At 36.3% G+C, this 17,701-nt stretch overlaps 1 protein-coding gene across 3 annotated transcripts; it reads right to left on the bottom strand.

Annotated features, from left to right (window-relative positions):
* Positions 1–3,703: 3,703 nt before the first annotated feature.
* Positions 3,704–10,035, bottom strand: LOC148020953 (uncharacterized). Of its 3 annotated transcripts, none has more exons than XM_087698783.1 (10): positions 9,842–10,035; positions 9,284–9,306; positions 9,006–9,119; positions 8,734–8,906; positions 8,494–8,589; positions 8,274–8,410; positions 8,053–8,159; positions 7,863–7,950; positions 4,078–4,134; positions 3,704–3,949 (listed from the first exon to the last, which is right to left on the bottom strand). In XM_087698783.1, exons 3-9 carry the CDS (start codon positions 9,029–9,031, stop codon positions 4,087–4,089), a joined length of 675 nt encoding a protein of 224 aa, XP_087554909.1. In that variant the 5' UTR covers positions 9,032–9,119; positions 9,284–9,306; positions 9,842–10,035; the 3' UTR covers positions 3,704–3,949; positions 4,078–4,086. The 3 variants fall into 3 exon arrangements, with proteins under 3 accessions (XP_087554909.1, XP_087554907.1, XP_087554908.1); XM_087698781.1 differs by lacking the exon at positions 9,842–10,035 and adding an exon at positions 9,463–9,805 and having other exon boundaries at positions 9,040–9,119; XM_087698782.1 differs by lacking the exon at positions 9,842–10,035 and adding an exon at positions 9,463–9,805 and having other exon boundaries at positions 3,704–3,945; positions 9,040–9,119.
* Between the last annotated feature and the right edge of the window lie 7,666 nt (positions 10,036–17,701).

Raw genomic sequence — 17,701 nt, 5'->3', positions numbered from 1 at the left:
CATACCACTTCACATACTACCATAGTAGTAGCACATGTATACTTAGCTTCTATACTTGATAAAGCAAATGTAGGTTGCCTTTTGCTGCTCCATGTAATTGTTATACTACTAAGGAAAAACATGAATCCGCCAATAGATCTTTTGTCAGACAGAGTGCTATTATTTAGCAAGCTCTTCATTTGGGGCTTTTAGGTGATTCTTGAAGCTTTTTGATCATCACTTGGATTTTTTAAGTTATGTTATAGAGCTTTTTGTTTGATTATGTTATCGCTTTGAGTTTAACTATTTTGCAATTGGAAATTAATCAGATGAATTATGTTAGGATGTTGAATTGCAAACTAATCGCAAACTCTTGAATGCTTTAATCTCCAACAAAAAATAGGCATGCAACTACTTCTAAAGCATGAAATTTTAGTATAATTTTATTAGTTTAGGAAGTAATCCCAATTTAAGTAAGAGGGTGTAATGTACCTCTCATTGCATGTTAACTTGTTATTTATTATGCCAAGTTCTAATTGTGTAAACTTGTTCTCTATTAGTCATTATTAAAGAGTCATAGTTCTTCATTTCTAATTTGTTAGAGAGTTGGAACTTGGGGTATTGCTAAGCTCTCTCTCATCATGGTAACTTTAAAGTGAAACTTTAATAAAAATGAAACTTTAAAGTTATTTTTAAACCATACCTTTCTTACATGTCAAATAATCACTATCAAATGTTGCCCCCACTACACAGTTCTTCATTTCTAATTTGTTAGAGAGCTGAAACTTGGGGTATTGCTAAGATCTCTCTCATCATGGTAACATTAAAGTGAAACTTTAATAAAAATGAAACTTTAAAGTTATTTTTAAACCATACCTTTCTTACATGTCAAATAGTCACTATCAAATGTTGCCCCCACTACCATCATGCTACCAAGCCACCATACTTTAATCCTCTCCTTAGCTCTCATAGATTGTTGCCCACAATGATAATGAAGAGACAACTAATTGAGAACAAGAGAAAAGAGCATTGTTAATTTTGTTTGTGTGTGTGTGTGTGAAAGGGGTGCTTAGAAAAAGCCTTAGTGCTTTTAGGCATTGGTATTAGCTTTTTGGGATTGAAACACTACAACGAGATGTGTGTGTGTGTGTGTGTGTGTCCGTGCGCGCACGCTTATATACATACATACATACATATACACATATACACCCACACGTATATATATGTATGTATATTATATACATGTGTGTGTGCGCAATAAAACATTTTATCATCAACAAGACCAAAGGCCCACTAAACTAAGAACCAATCTAATCATTGATTCTTATAGCACTAAAAAACTTATTATTTGAAAAATGCCAAAAAACACAAAAACTAAATGACATAGAACACAAGAACGACAAGGTGTTTAAAAAGCAACATATCCTAAAATGCCAAAAACCACCATGTGTGTGTAGATATATACATACATGCATGCATATATACACACATATACATTACGTATACATATATATATATATATATATATATATATATATATATATATATAAAGGTAGAAATAGAGATATATATTTATTTATTTATAAAGAGATTGGGAGCTAAGAAAAGATAGAGAAAAATAAAAACCTTAATTCTATCTTCAAGACTCTATATTCTATCATCAAATTTTTAAGTGGTTCGAAGGGTAAGCTACACAAGTGCTAAAGATTCATTAGTCAAGGACTAAAGTTTCAAAGCTTTAAGAAACATGGGAGTATTAAACCAAGCTACACAATGTAATGTCTTTGTCAATCTCAATCCAAGGCGCACCTTTTAGTCGTCCATAGGTAGGGTTTTCCAAAATAACATCTCCTGACGTTCCCTCAGAGTACCACAAGGTTTGTCACTTAGACCCTACTGAGTCTACATTGCAACGGAAGAATTCCGACAAAACCCACTAGGATCAACCTGAATTTTCAAGTTCCTAAAATCGAACGAGTCTCCTTATAGTTAATTAACATCAATAATTTTCAATTCCTGCTTCCTACAGGATTACTCGAACTAAAGTGACATTGCCATTACACTTGGTTCAAAGAGAATGGAAAACGAAGGGGAGTATGAAACGTCGACCCTCTTGTCCATAAGGAAAAATCCAATTCCGACCTCCTAAAACAATATAAGTTAATTCCACTTACCGAACGACTAGTTAGTCAATTTATCTTCTTCTTATTTCTATCATAGATGTAGAAAAGCTCCCAACTAATTAGGACCACTCTACTACCGTCAAGGATCACACCCACCCACTTTGCTTTGATAACAATATCATATGTAGTTTTATAATGATCTATAGCACATTTATTAAAACATATACAACCACCTTTCTTAATTAGTTTGTTAAATCACAAGTTCCTTCACGTAATTAATTTCATGGCCACACATACAATTCAAACTTCCCTTTAAAAAAATAAATTCCTTTATTATATTAAAAGTTTATTACAATTTTCATCTCTTCAATCTTGCGAAAGATAAATAGAATTCTACGATGATATTTTATCCACCACTTTCTGCTATGAAGCTTGTCTAGGCCTCTTGAAGCGATAATCATAATCCCCTTAGAATAGAGTCCCGCAACTAGCTTGTAAGGTAGCCTAGTATTCTTTCCTTTTATCTTGTTTGTCAATACTTTTAATCAAATATCTAGATTCCATCAAATATAAACAATCCTTTCAAACAATGACAATCACACCATTATACAGTACACAGCTTCACATAGCCAATAATACTTAAAAAAATATTGTGATAATAATTTAACAAGATGATTTATAAGATTTTTTTAAGACTTTTACTTTGCTATACTTTTGAACCCAATCTTTTTAAAAATAAATTTTCTTTGTAAAAACATTAAATGCTTGATCATCCAATAAAAGTTTGAACTTGTTCCTTACATTGGCATGGATGGTCATACATTCAAATGAATCAAGTTTAATAACCTTGATTGTATGTTTTTGTCTTCTTAAAATGAATGCTTTGATTGTTTTACAATATGCCATGTTACACATGAATCATCCACATCACTGTCCTTAAGGTTGTGAATTTGATTAAAAACCCTTATAGATTGCATAATTTTAGTGATTACACAATAGATTATGTTATATGTCCAAATTTACAAGTGTATATACCATATGCAAACATTGCAACAATTATTACAAGCATGTGAATATTTGAGGTGGAATATCTTGGCATGTTTATTTCCATTACTATATATGAGACTATAACTAGGTGGTGAACTCATCCTTTGCTTGCTTAGGTTTTAAAGTCCTTTAACAAGCTATACCTCTCAAGTCACTTAAACAACACTCTTTTTGGCCATTGGCACCTTGTTTTAACAAGTATTATGAATAAGCCCAGCAAACTCTATCACTAATTATCATCTTCTTATAACACAGTTTCACAAAATGGCTAGTCATATTAAACTTAAAATTTGACAATTTTCAATCAAGGAAAATTAATTAAGCAAACACAACTTGCTATCAATCTAAAACAAACCATCTTATAGAATTAATTAGTAGGATTTTTCATAAATCTTAAACTAGTTGAAGTGAAGGTATGTTTTACAAACAAATAGTTGCTAACATGCATTTACGTACAAAAAGTATTATCTCAAATGTTAAAATATTAACCAATTTTTACATAGATAGTTATACAACAACATGCAAAGCACTTTTAAAATTTTGTATCCCCCAAATGAGTAAATAAACAACTAGGCAATTTATTATCAAGAGGTTCAAAACCCTATAGAGCTTTGTTACATCGATCTTTCTAGGCATAATAAATTAATGTATTTTATACTTCGAACTAGTCCAAGTAAAAAGATTCATAATCAAAATAAAAAGGTACAACAATGTGTTGGCTTACATAAAAGTGTACTTTTTGAATGAAGAATTGTCAAAAATATGAGGCCCGCTTAGCTCCACAAGGTTACTCATTCTTCCTACCCAACATAGCACATTTACACAACAATGGCAACATTAGTTTATGTTTGTAACTATGCAAGCAAATCACAACTTTGAAGATTAGTGGCCAAAATCATTATATTTAAAACTTAAATAAAGCAAGCACCTGAATTCTTCAAGTTGCGCTTTTGTACCGATGGGTGTTGTATAACCTCAAAATATGCTGCCACAAAACAATGGCAACCTGTGAGAATAGATTGCTACGTTTTTATCATTTAAGATGGCTCACCTTTATTGCCCCTTTGTTGCCTTGAAAGTTTAGATCCTATCATATTAAGCTCAAAATATAGTATAACCTCAAAATATCCTACCATATTAAGCTCTAGTTATCATTTCAACTTATTTCAACAAAATTCTTTGTTGCCTTGAAAGTTTAGATCCTACCATATTAAGCTCAAAATATTGTATAACCTCAAAATATCCTACCATATTAAGCTCTAGTTATCATTTCAACAAAATCCAACATACTTACAACAAATTGCAAAGTTTAGATGGATACATTCAATTTAATGTAGAAACTACTACTTGCGATTTATTGTTCACTCATCATGACTTTGACACATGGTTAAAGCTTCCTTTTTAATATGGCAAGGACTATATTTTCTTATAAGGAATAGGCTCATCTTTCCCGCACTAAAAGTCCTTTTTCATTAACCAAAAGAGACCAAGCATTTATGGATGGTTGACATTCAACACTCTCACAACAAACACCTACCATGACCATGAGTTTAAATCAAGCATCTACTATTAAAGTTTATTGGATTTAAAGACCTTTAAGTTTGAGTTTGTGAAATACTCCATACCATTGTTTGTCATGGTCGTGTTTCAATACAAGTTTGTATACATCAACACACTTAGCTCTTAAGTAGCAAATTGTAGAAAACATTTTACTATTAGTCATCTCCAATTACGTATGATACAATATATACATACAAGCAAAATTTTAATTTATTGTTATACTATATGTGCAACTCAAAAGATACTTCAACATTCACAATTGGCATGTTCTCTCTCAAAGGAGCTCATAAACCAACCCTTACCACTACATAAATTTTCAAAAGCGTGCAAAAGCAAGACCAAAAGCATTCAAGCAAAATATTCACTCTCGTTATAACAATTCACAAAATTGGAAATAGGAAGGTTGAAAACAAAGATCTACTCTTACCATGACTAATATTAAACAAGATTGGATTTTCAAAAATTATTGGCATCATGAACATACCTCAATGTGTGCTCATCTGTCCTAACTAAAAATTAGCACCACAAACATGATGGTTTTCAACATCAATTGTGATTACACAAACCAAAGTTCAATGTAATTCTCACTATAGAGGACTTTGGCATGTGATTTATGACTTTCTTGCACTTTTATTATGATATATCATGAAGCTTTTACATATTCAAGGATGTGGGAGCTATATTTTAACTAAAATACCAAGAATTCATAAATTTGTAATACACCTCAATCCAAATGCTTCTATTGGAGTGAGCTTGAAGTCAAGACATAGTTTGAACATTGACACTTTGCTCCCCCTTCCCCAAAAGCCATAATCACTTTATCAATGTTATTCACCAAGGGCCATAATTTACCTAAACATGGAAAAACTCAAGCCTATATACGAGGGAAGGACAACCAAATGAAGGCGTACATTTAAGCAAATGGTAGAATAAAAAAAAAGATAATGTAAGATTCTAAAAATCAAGTCAACTCCCAAACTCTATTGCCACCCATTCATGGTTCTTTCATTTTCCATTGGCTAACACAAGTTTTGCAAAGATTGAAACTTTAAGAGATCAAGAAACGTGAAGAGGGAGAAGGGGACTTTGGGCTCCAAAGATCAATCCATTGCTAGAATAGTGAATGAGACCACACAAGGGTACTATATAAAGTCATGTGGGAGAATACAAGAACTTGTATAAAAAAGAGAATGCAAGAGGCATCTCCTATGGCCAGGTCTAATCAAACGTGAGGAAACCCTCTTAAGTGCCACAATATTGATTAGGCTCCCAAATACAAAGTACCACCATACTCAACAATGAGTTCAACCACTAGATATCAACTATACTCTAAATTGTTTTCCATGTGTAGAAACCCTAGTTTCTCATGGTGATGTGATGGAGATAGTTTAGTGTAACTACTAAATGTCCACTATGATAACAACCTCTACATGTGAAGAGATTACTAGATAATGCCTTCATAAGCAAGACTAGTCAAAACACGAGAAAAGCCTAAAAGTCTATAAATGGCCAACATGCTCAATAAGTTACTCCAAATTGACTCGCATGTGTTTTAGATACCCCAAGTTTTAACAAGATGTGTCACTGAGATTATTTGATAATAGATGTCAATGTCGACTATGGTATATAAATCAATTCGGCAAAATTTTGGTGAGCGCAATGGTTCAAACCCACTAACATCCAATGATAAGTACAAAAACGTATAAAAACAAGGTGTTTTATAACTAAATGCATTGGGGAATCTATTTCATGATATTAATCCTAGTTATCCACCTTTTGTGGAGCAAACAACAATCTGCACTATTGAAATTAGTTCAAAATACTAACTTAAAGGTGAATCAACTATTACCTAGAAGCTAGGTTCAACCATCGCTTCTTGTCAACTATTTTGTTGGGAAATTTTCCAAAATATCCCTAATTTATAGTAATATTTCCAAAAAACCCTAAAACTCCTATTATAGATTGTTGAAATATCCTTTGGATTTGACTGAAATTCTCAAAATATCCTACCCATTCGGTCCAAATTCCCAAAATTCCTCCATTTTAGCCAAACTTCCTAGTACATTCATGGAGACAATTTTTACTATCCTTCAACTTATTCATTGGTGATTATTATTTGGGAAAAGGTACATCCTCATATCGAAAGGAAGGAGCTGGGCAAATTCAATATCAAAAATACACTTTGGGATTTCTGTATCAGAAAATTTTATGACAATTTGAAAACACATCAAATTTTTATGTTTTTTGAAAGGACTGGTCAAAATTCCTCAAATCTTTGTACTTTACTAGTCTCTCAAGTATCAATGCAAGCCACTACTAATATGCGCTTTGCCTACCACTACTAATATGCGCTTTACTAGTCTCTCAAGCATCAATGCAAGCCACTACTAATATGGACAAGAAATTTGGGGACAATTTATTGAGCAAGAACATGAATCCAAGTAGCATAATGGGAAGACATTTCAATTTGACTTGCTCTCAACCTAGAGAAGCCTATGAAGCTAAGGCTAAGAATGACCTCCTGCTTGATACTAAGACTCAGTTGGATGCACTGCCATTCTAAGTTGAAGAAGAGGGTGTGATAGGCTATGTAGACAACAGCAAAGCTGAAGAGGCATCCAACCATGCCAAAAAGTGCAGGCATACCTCACTTATACAAATTAGTGTTGTAAGAACCAGGGTCTAGGTCGGCACCAAACAGCACATTCCACCAGACCAAGCAGATAGGAAAACAGTCAGTTAGCCAGGCTTCATTGCATTTGTACAGAAATCTCTTTCAGCATTCTCTGCAACTATGAGCACTCTGCTCTGTGCACAGCCTAATGAGTGTACTCTCTTATTGGCCTATTACCCCAATGCTTGTAGGGTGTCTGCACAGTCATCTAGCCTGCATTAAAATCCCTCTTAGCTGCACATTGTTTCCAAGAAGCACTCTAAGCCTGGTAGATGGCCAACTGGATTCTACATTGTTGATGTTCTTATTGCAACAATTTTCAGCAAACATCATCATAAATGCACTGAGAGATGCATGCAATCAGGGATGCAAAGAGCCTACTCTCTACCAAGAATTAGAAGTATCCTCTTTATCAAAGTTCACAATGGTGCATTTCAAAAACCGAGAACTGTGTGAACAGGAACTAATAGGACACTTACTTTACCAGCAGCCGTCTCCCTCAAGAAAGATACGTTCTCTGCCATCTCCCGAGGGATATCTTCAATTCTTGGCAACTTTGCACCATACCTGAACAAAACCTGATTTTATGCACTCTGGTGTAATGCATATAATTGTCACAAAGAATCTCGTCAACAAAAGTCCAAAAAAAAGTAGGGAGATTAAACAAACCGAGCAGGTAAAATGGCCGGACCAGCCAGTGCTGCAAATGTTAAGTCTGCAGCACTGAATGTGTCTCCACAAATATAGGGTCGTCCATCTGCAAGAGCCGCATTCACCTGTCTCCTCCATAGCAAATTCAATTAGCCCATCACTGGGCATTATTCATAGCCTGTGGTGCAACTCAAAGGCCAAATGTTTCCAACTTACTGAGAAGCACTACAATATCATACCTTGTCAAAAGTCTTGACAATCATATCCAGAGATCTTTCCTTAGCATTGGGCGTGTGGCAACCAACAAGCTTGTGTATTCTTCCTCGTATCACTGGTAAGAGCAGAAAACCAGCTGTTTTCTCAAGGAAGGAGGATCCTGTGAAACGACAGCCTTGCTTATGAGGATGATTAGATACATCAAATATAGACTGCCGTAATTAAACCAGCAACACTACTTACTTTGACTCAGTAGTGTGTATATTCCTTTGTGGTAGAGCAGATGGCAATATGCCCACCTACGAATATGTGGTCCTAGCACCTCATCAAACTCCTTCTCTAGCATCACAAAGCTTGAATGTCAAAAAGATGTGAGGCACGACATATTCATCCGATCTGATGAGGTCCTATACAAACATGGATACACTTAATGTCTATGAAATCTTCCGCACAAGACAGGCATTTTTGCACGTGATAGCCTACCCCACTCTTGCACGCTTTCTTTGATGTCAGCTGGATACAAGCGCCCATCTTCAGTAGGAAGGAGACAATCAGCAAAAGCCAAGATGTCTGAGGAGTCATGTAGGGTCCGCTCTCCACCTCCATCAGCAGCAGCAACTATAAGCTTTGGTAGGCTTGTCCCTCCTCCAAGGTTTCTAATTACATATGATAAGAAGCAATCAATGAATAGTTGCGAGCAGAAGTTTACAATTTGAGAACAACCAGCTTGCAAGTAGGCTAACTATCAAAGAGACCTGATTGAAAAAAAATTTTCACACATGCACTAACTTGACAAAGAGGATATGGAAACCCGGGTAATGGGCAGTCTCCTTGAAATTAGCAGTGCATCTTTGCAAAGCCCATCTTGCCTGCATCCTCAGCAAGGATGTTAAATGATAATAAATTTGAAAACTTTCTTAGTTAGAAGTTATGAGCACTCCAAGTGATTGATTAATCAACAGTAAGACAGCAAGAAATTCCCAAACTGAAGATCACTAGCCATTCAGAGATTATCTCAGCTGCTAAAACATACCTTTTCGCAGTAGTGCGAAGGGCCTGAATGATGCAACAGGCATTGATAGTAGTCGACATGCCACAAAAAGCACAAGTTTCAGAAGAAACACAAAGTCATCAGGAAATTCTAAGAAGAAACAACCAAAATCGGCATGTTTGGTAAGATTAGACGTTGAACAGCTCAGGGGCATCATCGACCTAGAGTGATGAGATGAAGTCGATCATCGGACATGGTGGTGGGAGCTGTTTGAGGGGGATTGAAGCTAGTGCCGGGCTAATGGCTTCAAAGGAAGAAGGGTCTTGATCAAAATCGGGGTGGAAAATTGGGAATGGAGGAAGACATGAATATATACATTAATGGGTGGGCAGTGTCAGACAGAAGACATAATTTAGCCAGACACGCAGGGTACAGCCTGCAGCTACAAGCTGGGAATCTCGATCTGCGTGAGTGTGATTCAAGGTTCAACAGACGGGGGAAAAGAAGTTGTAACGTGTGTTACGTGTATCTGTGAAACTGTCTGTGTGTGTGTGTGTGTGTGTGTGTGTGAACGCAAGCAGGCTGCAGGAGAAGCCTTACCTTTTCAGCCACCGCCGCTCTTGTCCTCGCCATCCATTCAATGCTGCAACAGGCAGAGTCCTGACCCACACACCTCCATAAACAGACTCCAGAGTTCCAAGTTCAACGATTCCATCCACGATCCATCCATCTCTCTCTCTCTCTCTCTCTCTCTCTCTCTCTCCCCCCAACGAAGACGTGCCGTTTATTTTTCACCCACGACATCGCGTGAATGAGGAGGTTCCCCCGGGCCCCAAATTCCCATCGCCCAACAACATGCAAACGTGCTATCTACCCTTCTGCCTTTCGCACCTGAGTTGCCTGTCATTGCACTTTTGCCTCCCTTGGAAGTTGAGCCATGCAAGTTTCCTTCAAATAATAACTAGGTTCACAGGAGTATGAAGTTCTATATGCAGTTCTTGCCACCTGTTTGTACAAAATTCCAACTACATGTTCCTTGGCATTTTTTCCATCGTCACTTTGGTATCACCTTTCGGCTCTTTTGATGAAGAAGCCACACGGCCTTATGTTTGGAGAACTGCATCTCTAAAACCTGTCATTTCTAAGCTTTGATTGAAGCTCTTGAATAAATGGCCTTGCCTACTTGCAAGGATGATGATTTTTTTTTCTTCTTAGTAGTAATTCTAATAATATAAATAAATAAAAGCAATAAACAATAACAGTACTTCAAAAACTTTAAAAAATTAAATGAAAGGAGAAAACAGCATGTTATATAGCATGTCGAAGAGTTGGCACAAATCTCTTCGTAATTAAATAATTATGAGAGAAGATGCCATTCTCCTGTCCATTCAAAATATCCGGTTTGTTGAAATTTTACGTTTTCATTTTTTTCAATAAAAGTTCGTTACACTTTTGTTTTCACTATATGTTCAAAAGATCGTTTACTTTCATTTTAGTTTCACTACTATTTAACTATTAACTAACATAAGTCTATTCTAATACTCCACCTATTAATTATATATTATATACTAACTATTACAAATACTATTGATATTACAAAAGTATATCCAATTTACTAATTACACTAGAACTATTAAAATTACTAACGAAAACTAAATGAATAATCATATTGATTAATTATGATAAACTAATCATGTTGACTAATTATAGTAAACTAATCTTGACAAAACTAACTATTCTAAGGACGAACAAAGACTAACTAATGATGTTAACTAATTGTAATAAACTAAAAAGACGAAGGACAAAATTGTTTAAACCAATCCTCAAAAGAACGAATGACGAAGATTTGAATCTAACCTTAATAAACTTAAATTTTGTTTAAACTAATCATAAAATGAATGAATGACAAAGATTTGAATCTAACCTTTTGGCTTGCAAACACGATGACTGAGGAACTGATGTACACATCTCCACACACTTGTGTATGACCTTCCTCTCTCCTCAAATAAGAGACGAATTTCATAATGAAGAGAATGGTCCATACTACTTAACTCTCCCCCCTTTATATAGACTTAAGGCTTTTCAACTTTCAAAGCTTTCCTTTAAGCTCTCTTTAAAGCTTTTATAGTTTACAAACTTGAAAAGCCTAAAAGTTTTGAAACGTTTAAGTTTTTCTTCAATTTTGGGTGTACGCTTATTTTTTAACCCAAAAAAATAACCAAAAAGATAATTACAAAGCGTCACATAGCTACACCTATAACTAGCATGGTCTAGTAAAAGCAACACCGCGCCCCAAGTATATCGACTTGCGAGTGTGTTGTGAGGACTTTAGGCCTGCACAGCCTCATGCAAGTCTGTTGCAAACCAATCTCCAATTGACAACTCTATCTATTCCAACAAGTTCATCAACTCTCCTAAGAGCCAAGTTGCGCAAGTTAAAGTGTGTTGGCCGCATTTCCTATAAATTTAACTATGCCCAAGTCGATTTGACTTAGGCTTGGCTTGATTCTAAGGGTGGCAGTTCACTGGTAAGTACTAGGTACCACTCCTAGTTCTTAAAGTTGAGCCACACGCAAGTTGAATCGACTTGTAGTAGCTAAGCCACATGCGAGTCAAATCAACTTGTAGTAGTCAAAGTACCCCTTAGAAAGAGGGCATGCCGTCCACTTATAGAAGTTGTTTGTATTCGGCAAACTCAAATTATTTGAAATGCCTATATCTCCCCTAAGGCATCATCTCTCTCCTCCTTGTGACTCATTTTTTGCTAGGTCCCCTAAGGCATCATCTCTGTCCTCCTTGTGACTCGTTTTTTGCTAGGTCCTCAACTATAATGGCCAACACATGACCAATTTGAGCAAATTCATTGAGTCACCACAAGATAAGTTATTGATCTGCATGTGGCGTCCCTCCTAGAAAACTAACATGGGCACTTGCATTGGCTTGCACCAAATTTGAGTAGCAACTTGTGTAGTTATATCAATGCATGAGTCACAATTTATTGGACCCAGTTGTTTTAGTAGAAGAGAGAAAACTGAGCATCCAAAATTGAAAGACTGCTAAATGTTGCCACATATGCATAACTTGAAAAGTAAAGGGAGTATACCCCTTTTTTAGGGTACTACAGTGACTTGCACAAGTTTCGTGATAGCTAAGGGATTCCATCTACATACTAATTCTTATCACTAACAAGACTTACATCATATGTTTTATATTTGCACATCCTAGCTTTTACTAGACTCTTTGGAAGTCTTGAAGTCACTTGAAAGGCTAGTAAAGTGCATGGGTGTGGCACAACCCTAAGACTATAAGATTATAAATGATTAATCTATTATGTTTGTTTATGGTGACACCAAAAGAAGCATAAAAACAAGGCACAAAGATGTCTATGCATACATCACATTTCTAGTTTTTGCAAAGGAAATAATATTCATTTTGTTGCAAAAGCACTAAAATACACCTTACACATGAGGGGGCCACATCCACATCCATCATAAATATATAGTATACACAAAAGTGTATGTGCATGCATTTGCAAAAAGGTTAGAAAGAATTTACATGTGAAGGCTAAAGCCTTACGTATACAAATGTATTAAAAAATCAAAGAAATAATAAAGATATGAAGGGTTGTGTGTCTTTTTTGGGGAAAAGGTGGGGTGGAGTGCATGGCTGATTATGTGCCTCTTTCTCTCCTTTCTTCAAAGATACACGCATTCTCCCTTTATGGTGCTAATATCTCTCTCTCCTCTCTCCTCTGTCTTTTGTGCAGGAATTCCTCTTTTCCCCTTTTGCTCTTTCTGTTGAGCATAATGGTTGAATCTATGGATGAAGACGATGAAGATGATGGATTTGTTCATTATTAAGAGAGAGATTTATAGTTTCTTTTCAGTTTTGAGATCAATGGCAAAGCCATACACATAGATTTTGTGTGTTGTTTCCTTAGTTTTGTGTTTGTTTTTGTTCGTGGGAGGGTTACTTTCACTTTAGTTGATCGTGCATTTGGTAAACCTATGTAATCATGTTGTGGTGATTTCTAAAATCAATTAGTAATGGTGTTTCTTGTTGTGAAAGGTGGGGATCTCATTGTGAGAGATAATTAATACTATCAAATGAGTGACCAATGTGCTTGGTTAGCTTATCATGCATTGGCTAACCTATGCAATTGTTGTGGTGATTTGTGGAATTGACTAGTTATCTCATTCACTTGCAATGAAAAGTGTGGATTTTGTTAGAGAAGACATACTTGGGAATAAGTATGTTTTGATTTTGATCATGAAAGAAAAGCATTTGTACATATGTCAATAGCACTTCCCTATTATGGCAATGTTTAAGACCTAGTTAGCATCTACTTTCTTGTTAGATCATGCTCAAGAAAGTGGACAAACTACATCATGGTCAATGAAGTAGCTCTCTCAAGTGATGCAATAAAGTATGTGAGACTTTGCACAACAATTTGAAAGGTGAATGTGCAACAAAAAGTGCAGTGGAACATGTGACTTCCATATGAGGCATATGGTGGAGAGTTGGCACAAATCTCTTCTATAATTGGGCATGTCAATACATCACATCTAATAAATTTTATGAAGTTTAAGGAAGGTTGTCATAATGTGTGATTAAAATGTGGAGTAAATATACATTAGGTTATGGTAAATGCCAAATTTATTGCATGTCAATACCAAAGTTTTCCTTAACTTGGTTGCATTGGGGAACCATTAGTGGCTAGAAATCGAGTCGAATAGCTTTCATTGAGGCTTGATTCAGGGGCTTTCAAGTCAAATTTATTGCATGTCAATACCAAAGTTTTCCTTAACTTGGTTGCATTGGGGAACCATTAGTGGCTAGAAATCAAGTTAAATAGCTTTCATTGAGGCTCGATTTAGGCGACCATTAGTGGATGGAAATCAAGTCAAATAGCTTGGCTTTGGATGCTCCAAAAAAGGTTTTGGTACATGGCTTTGATGTATGCAAGCACATGGCTTGCTTAAAGCGAGGGTGCAACTTGCCATTTGGAAGCAAGGAACCTACTTATTAGGAGCACATGCTTAAACAATGAGTTTGAGCATGGCCTACTTGTGAACCCAAGGAGGGGATCTACTTATTTCTATCTATAAACATAGAAAAGGAGAGAGAGAGAGAGAGAGAGAGAGAGAGAGAGAGAGAGAGAGAGAGAGAGAGAGAGAGAGAGAGAGAGAGAGAGAGAGAGAGAGAGAGAGAGAGAGAGAGAGAGAGAGAGACTTGAGGACTTGTTGAGATCACAAAGTTAGTGGATTGCACTACTCATCTAGATAGATGAAGAAGCTATTTTCAACAAAAATAACCTATCTTGATGAATTTTTTTGTGTTGGGTTATTCTCCCATTCCTATCATGTCCTTTTGTCTTCTAGAATCTATGGAGCATTTATTTTATACATGTCAACCCCTCTACCCATAGGGTAAAGTCTCAAATCTAACTCCCTAAAATGGTACTAGTTGGATTCTAATAATGACATGGTAGGATAGTCAATGTTCAACCCTTCATAGCCTTGCCCAATCTAATGTTTGAATTGTGATAGAAGCCTCTCACCTCACCATGGTTACTCTACCATTGGAAAGACCCATTAGGGATCTAACCATCTGCTTTCCTTAAGAATTTTATTTACTTTTCTAATTAACTTAACACAATTTAAATAGGCATATAAAAACTAGCTTCATTAATTATCCTTTTAACAATGTTTATTCACATAAATTAGGAAATAAAAAAATAAAAAGTTGGAAACATGTTTCTATAACCTTTGAATTGAGGTTAATTGACCTAAAACCAATGACATATTATAAAAACTAGATACATGTGCTTTAGAGGTTGTTTTTCTTATGATTAACCCTTGGGAAATTCCAAAAAAAAATTGTACAAAGATCAATATGCGCTAAAGAGTTCTTGGGCTATTTTGATATTGTCTTTGTCATTATGGTCATTACTTGGTTTTGCAATTTTTTGGTCTTGCAATTGATCGTATCTTGATTGTTTGGTGTGTATTTGTCTTTGTTTTGGGATTTCGCTACTCTTTTAGCCATCGTTTGGCTTTGTGGGATACTTGTATTGCCCTTGCTTAGTCTCTTTTGGGCTTACTATTAGGCATATATTGGTATTTTGGTGTGAGGACATATTGTAGCTATTATGGCTTCTTTTTTCACGTCTAAAAATGTGTTATTTAATATTGAAAATTTGAATGGCATCAAATTTTCTTACTAGAAATAGCATATTTATAATGTATTGGTTCAAAAGAAGGAGGTAAAGCCAATCAAATGAAATGGTCTTAAGTCTAAGGGCATGGATGCAAATGTCTGGGAAGAAATGGATGAGTTGGTATGTTTCACTAGCATGTTAATACTCTTAAAGTCCATGTGTTTTAAATGTAAAAGACATGGAAGGCAGTGCATTTCGTGTATGAAAAAAGCTTGATGATGAAAAGTTGAACGAAAGATGGAAACACAAGCACAAGCAAGAAGGGAGCCAGAGCTATGAAGGTTCAAGCAATAAGAGAGTGACCGGTGTGTAGGAACTCCAACAGTCACAATGTGTGACCTGCCTTCCCTTATTCTATTGCCACTAAAAGAATAAAGAATAAAGTGACTATGATGAGCATCCACCACTTGCAATGTATAGGTATGCGGGTATTGTACACAAGTAAATGTAGGCGGCTGGCACATGTGGCCTTTAATCCCCAACAACCTCCCCTTAAAGATGTATGTGTCTCAATGAGGAGTAAAAGAAAACTAAAAAAGTACACCATGTACAATACAACAAGACGAGGAAAGATGATGCCCATTATCTTCCTAAGGAGGATATAATGTTTTATTGGAAGACTTTTAGTGAGCAGATTTGCAAGATTTGTATTTGTAAGGATCTTCACAAGGTCAATGGACTTGTCCTCTACTACCTCTCTGATGAAGCGACACCGCACCTCAATGTGCTTTGTCTTCTCATGGAAGACCGGCCAACTAGATGGCACTCATTGAATCTAAATGCAGTATAGGACTCATAGTCATACCAAGATCTACAACCAAATGGCCTAACCATAAGGCCTCCTTGCAAGCCTCAATGTTTGCAATATACTTAGCCTCAATAGTAGACAAGGTTGTGCATTTTTGCACCTTGGTCATCCAAGAGATAGCACCTCCAGTATAGGTAAGACATACTTGGAGGTTGACTTCCTATTGTCTGCATGTCCTGCATAATTTAAGTCAATGTAACCCACGACTTCTATACCTGCCTACCATAGCAAAAGCACATATTTATAGCGCCTTTAAGTTTTTCATGATACCCTTCACACCATCGCAATGTTTCCTACCAGGTATAGCCATATAATATACCAGAACTCCCACTACAACTACTTTGTGTTGGGGGTAAAGGTGTTTGTGCCTAACCACCCATGTATTAGTTACACCGACAATATCTACATTGTGTATTAGTTACCTGTACACGTGCACACTACAGATGGTAGGCGCCCATCACTATCACTTCATTCTTTATTCTTTTAGTGACATTTGAATAAATGGAAGGCTGGTCACACATGTGACTATTGGAGTTCCCACATTGTCTCTCTCTCTCTCTCTCTCTCTCTCTCTCTCTCTCTCTCTCTCTCTCTCTCTCTCTCTCTCTCTCTCTCTCCTTCCACCATAGCTCTTGCTTCCACTTCAGGGGGACTCACTCCCTTCAACTAGTATCAAAGCCATCTTTCTTGAGAGCTCCAACCTAATTCGACATTGCTTTAGCTTCCATTCAAGTTACCTATAGGAGGGCTTCACCGTTTGGCAACCATAGCTCCACTCCTTGAGGTTTGTATCAGTCATCCATTGCTTTGGCACTCATTAGGGCTTGTTGGAGCTTGGTTAGGGGATTAGTAGGCTTGGATTAAGCTCATCTTAGAGCTCATTTTCAACTCAATAGGTAATTTATAGGAGCAGCCATCACCTATGGTTCACCTTAAAGTCTTGGCTTTGCTCCAAGCTTGATTGAGCTTACTTGAAGGCTTCCTTGGGTACTTCTAGTTGTTGAGTCTTCAAGCTCAAGTTACATGTATGCCCGGCATGACAGCTATGTGTCCAGCTACCTCTAGCATGTGTGTGACACTTAATAAGTCGAGTATACTTGACTTAACCAGAGTTAGTTAGTCAACGGTTAGTTGGTCACTTAGACCTAGTGTTTATGTTTTGTAGTGTGTTAGAGTGAATGGAATAATGAAGGAAATGAGAGCTCTCTACTCTCAGTTGCCCCATCTCTCTCTCATCTCTTCAAATATGGTATTAGAGCCATGAAACCTCCATGAAGTCATGAGACCTTGAGAGCCTAGAGCTCGGCATCGGCACTAGCATTGCGAGGAGCTAGAGTTAGAAGAAAAGAGTCAATTGGTATTTGCAACATAGTGAAGAAGACTACTCCTACTGCATTGGCATTCATTGCATTGCTTCAAGGTATTACTCCTA

This window comes from Lygodium microphyllum, chromosome 18 (genome assembly GCF_053477565.2).
Source record: "Lygodium microphyllum isolate KBCC chromosome 18, Lygodium_microphyllum_v1.1.10, whole genome shotgun sequence".
Classification (NCBI taxonomy): Eukaryota; Viridiplantae; Streptophyta; class Polypodiopsida; order Schizaeales; family Lygodiaceae; genus Lygodium; species Lygodium microphyllum.
Note: the sequence above shows the minus strand (reverse complement) of the source record. Positions and strands in the feature narration are given on the sequence as shown.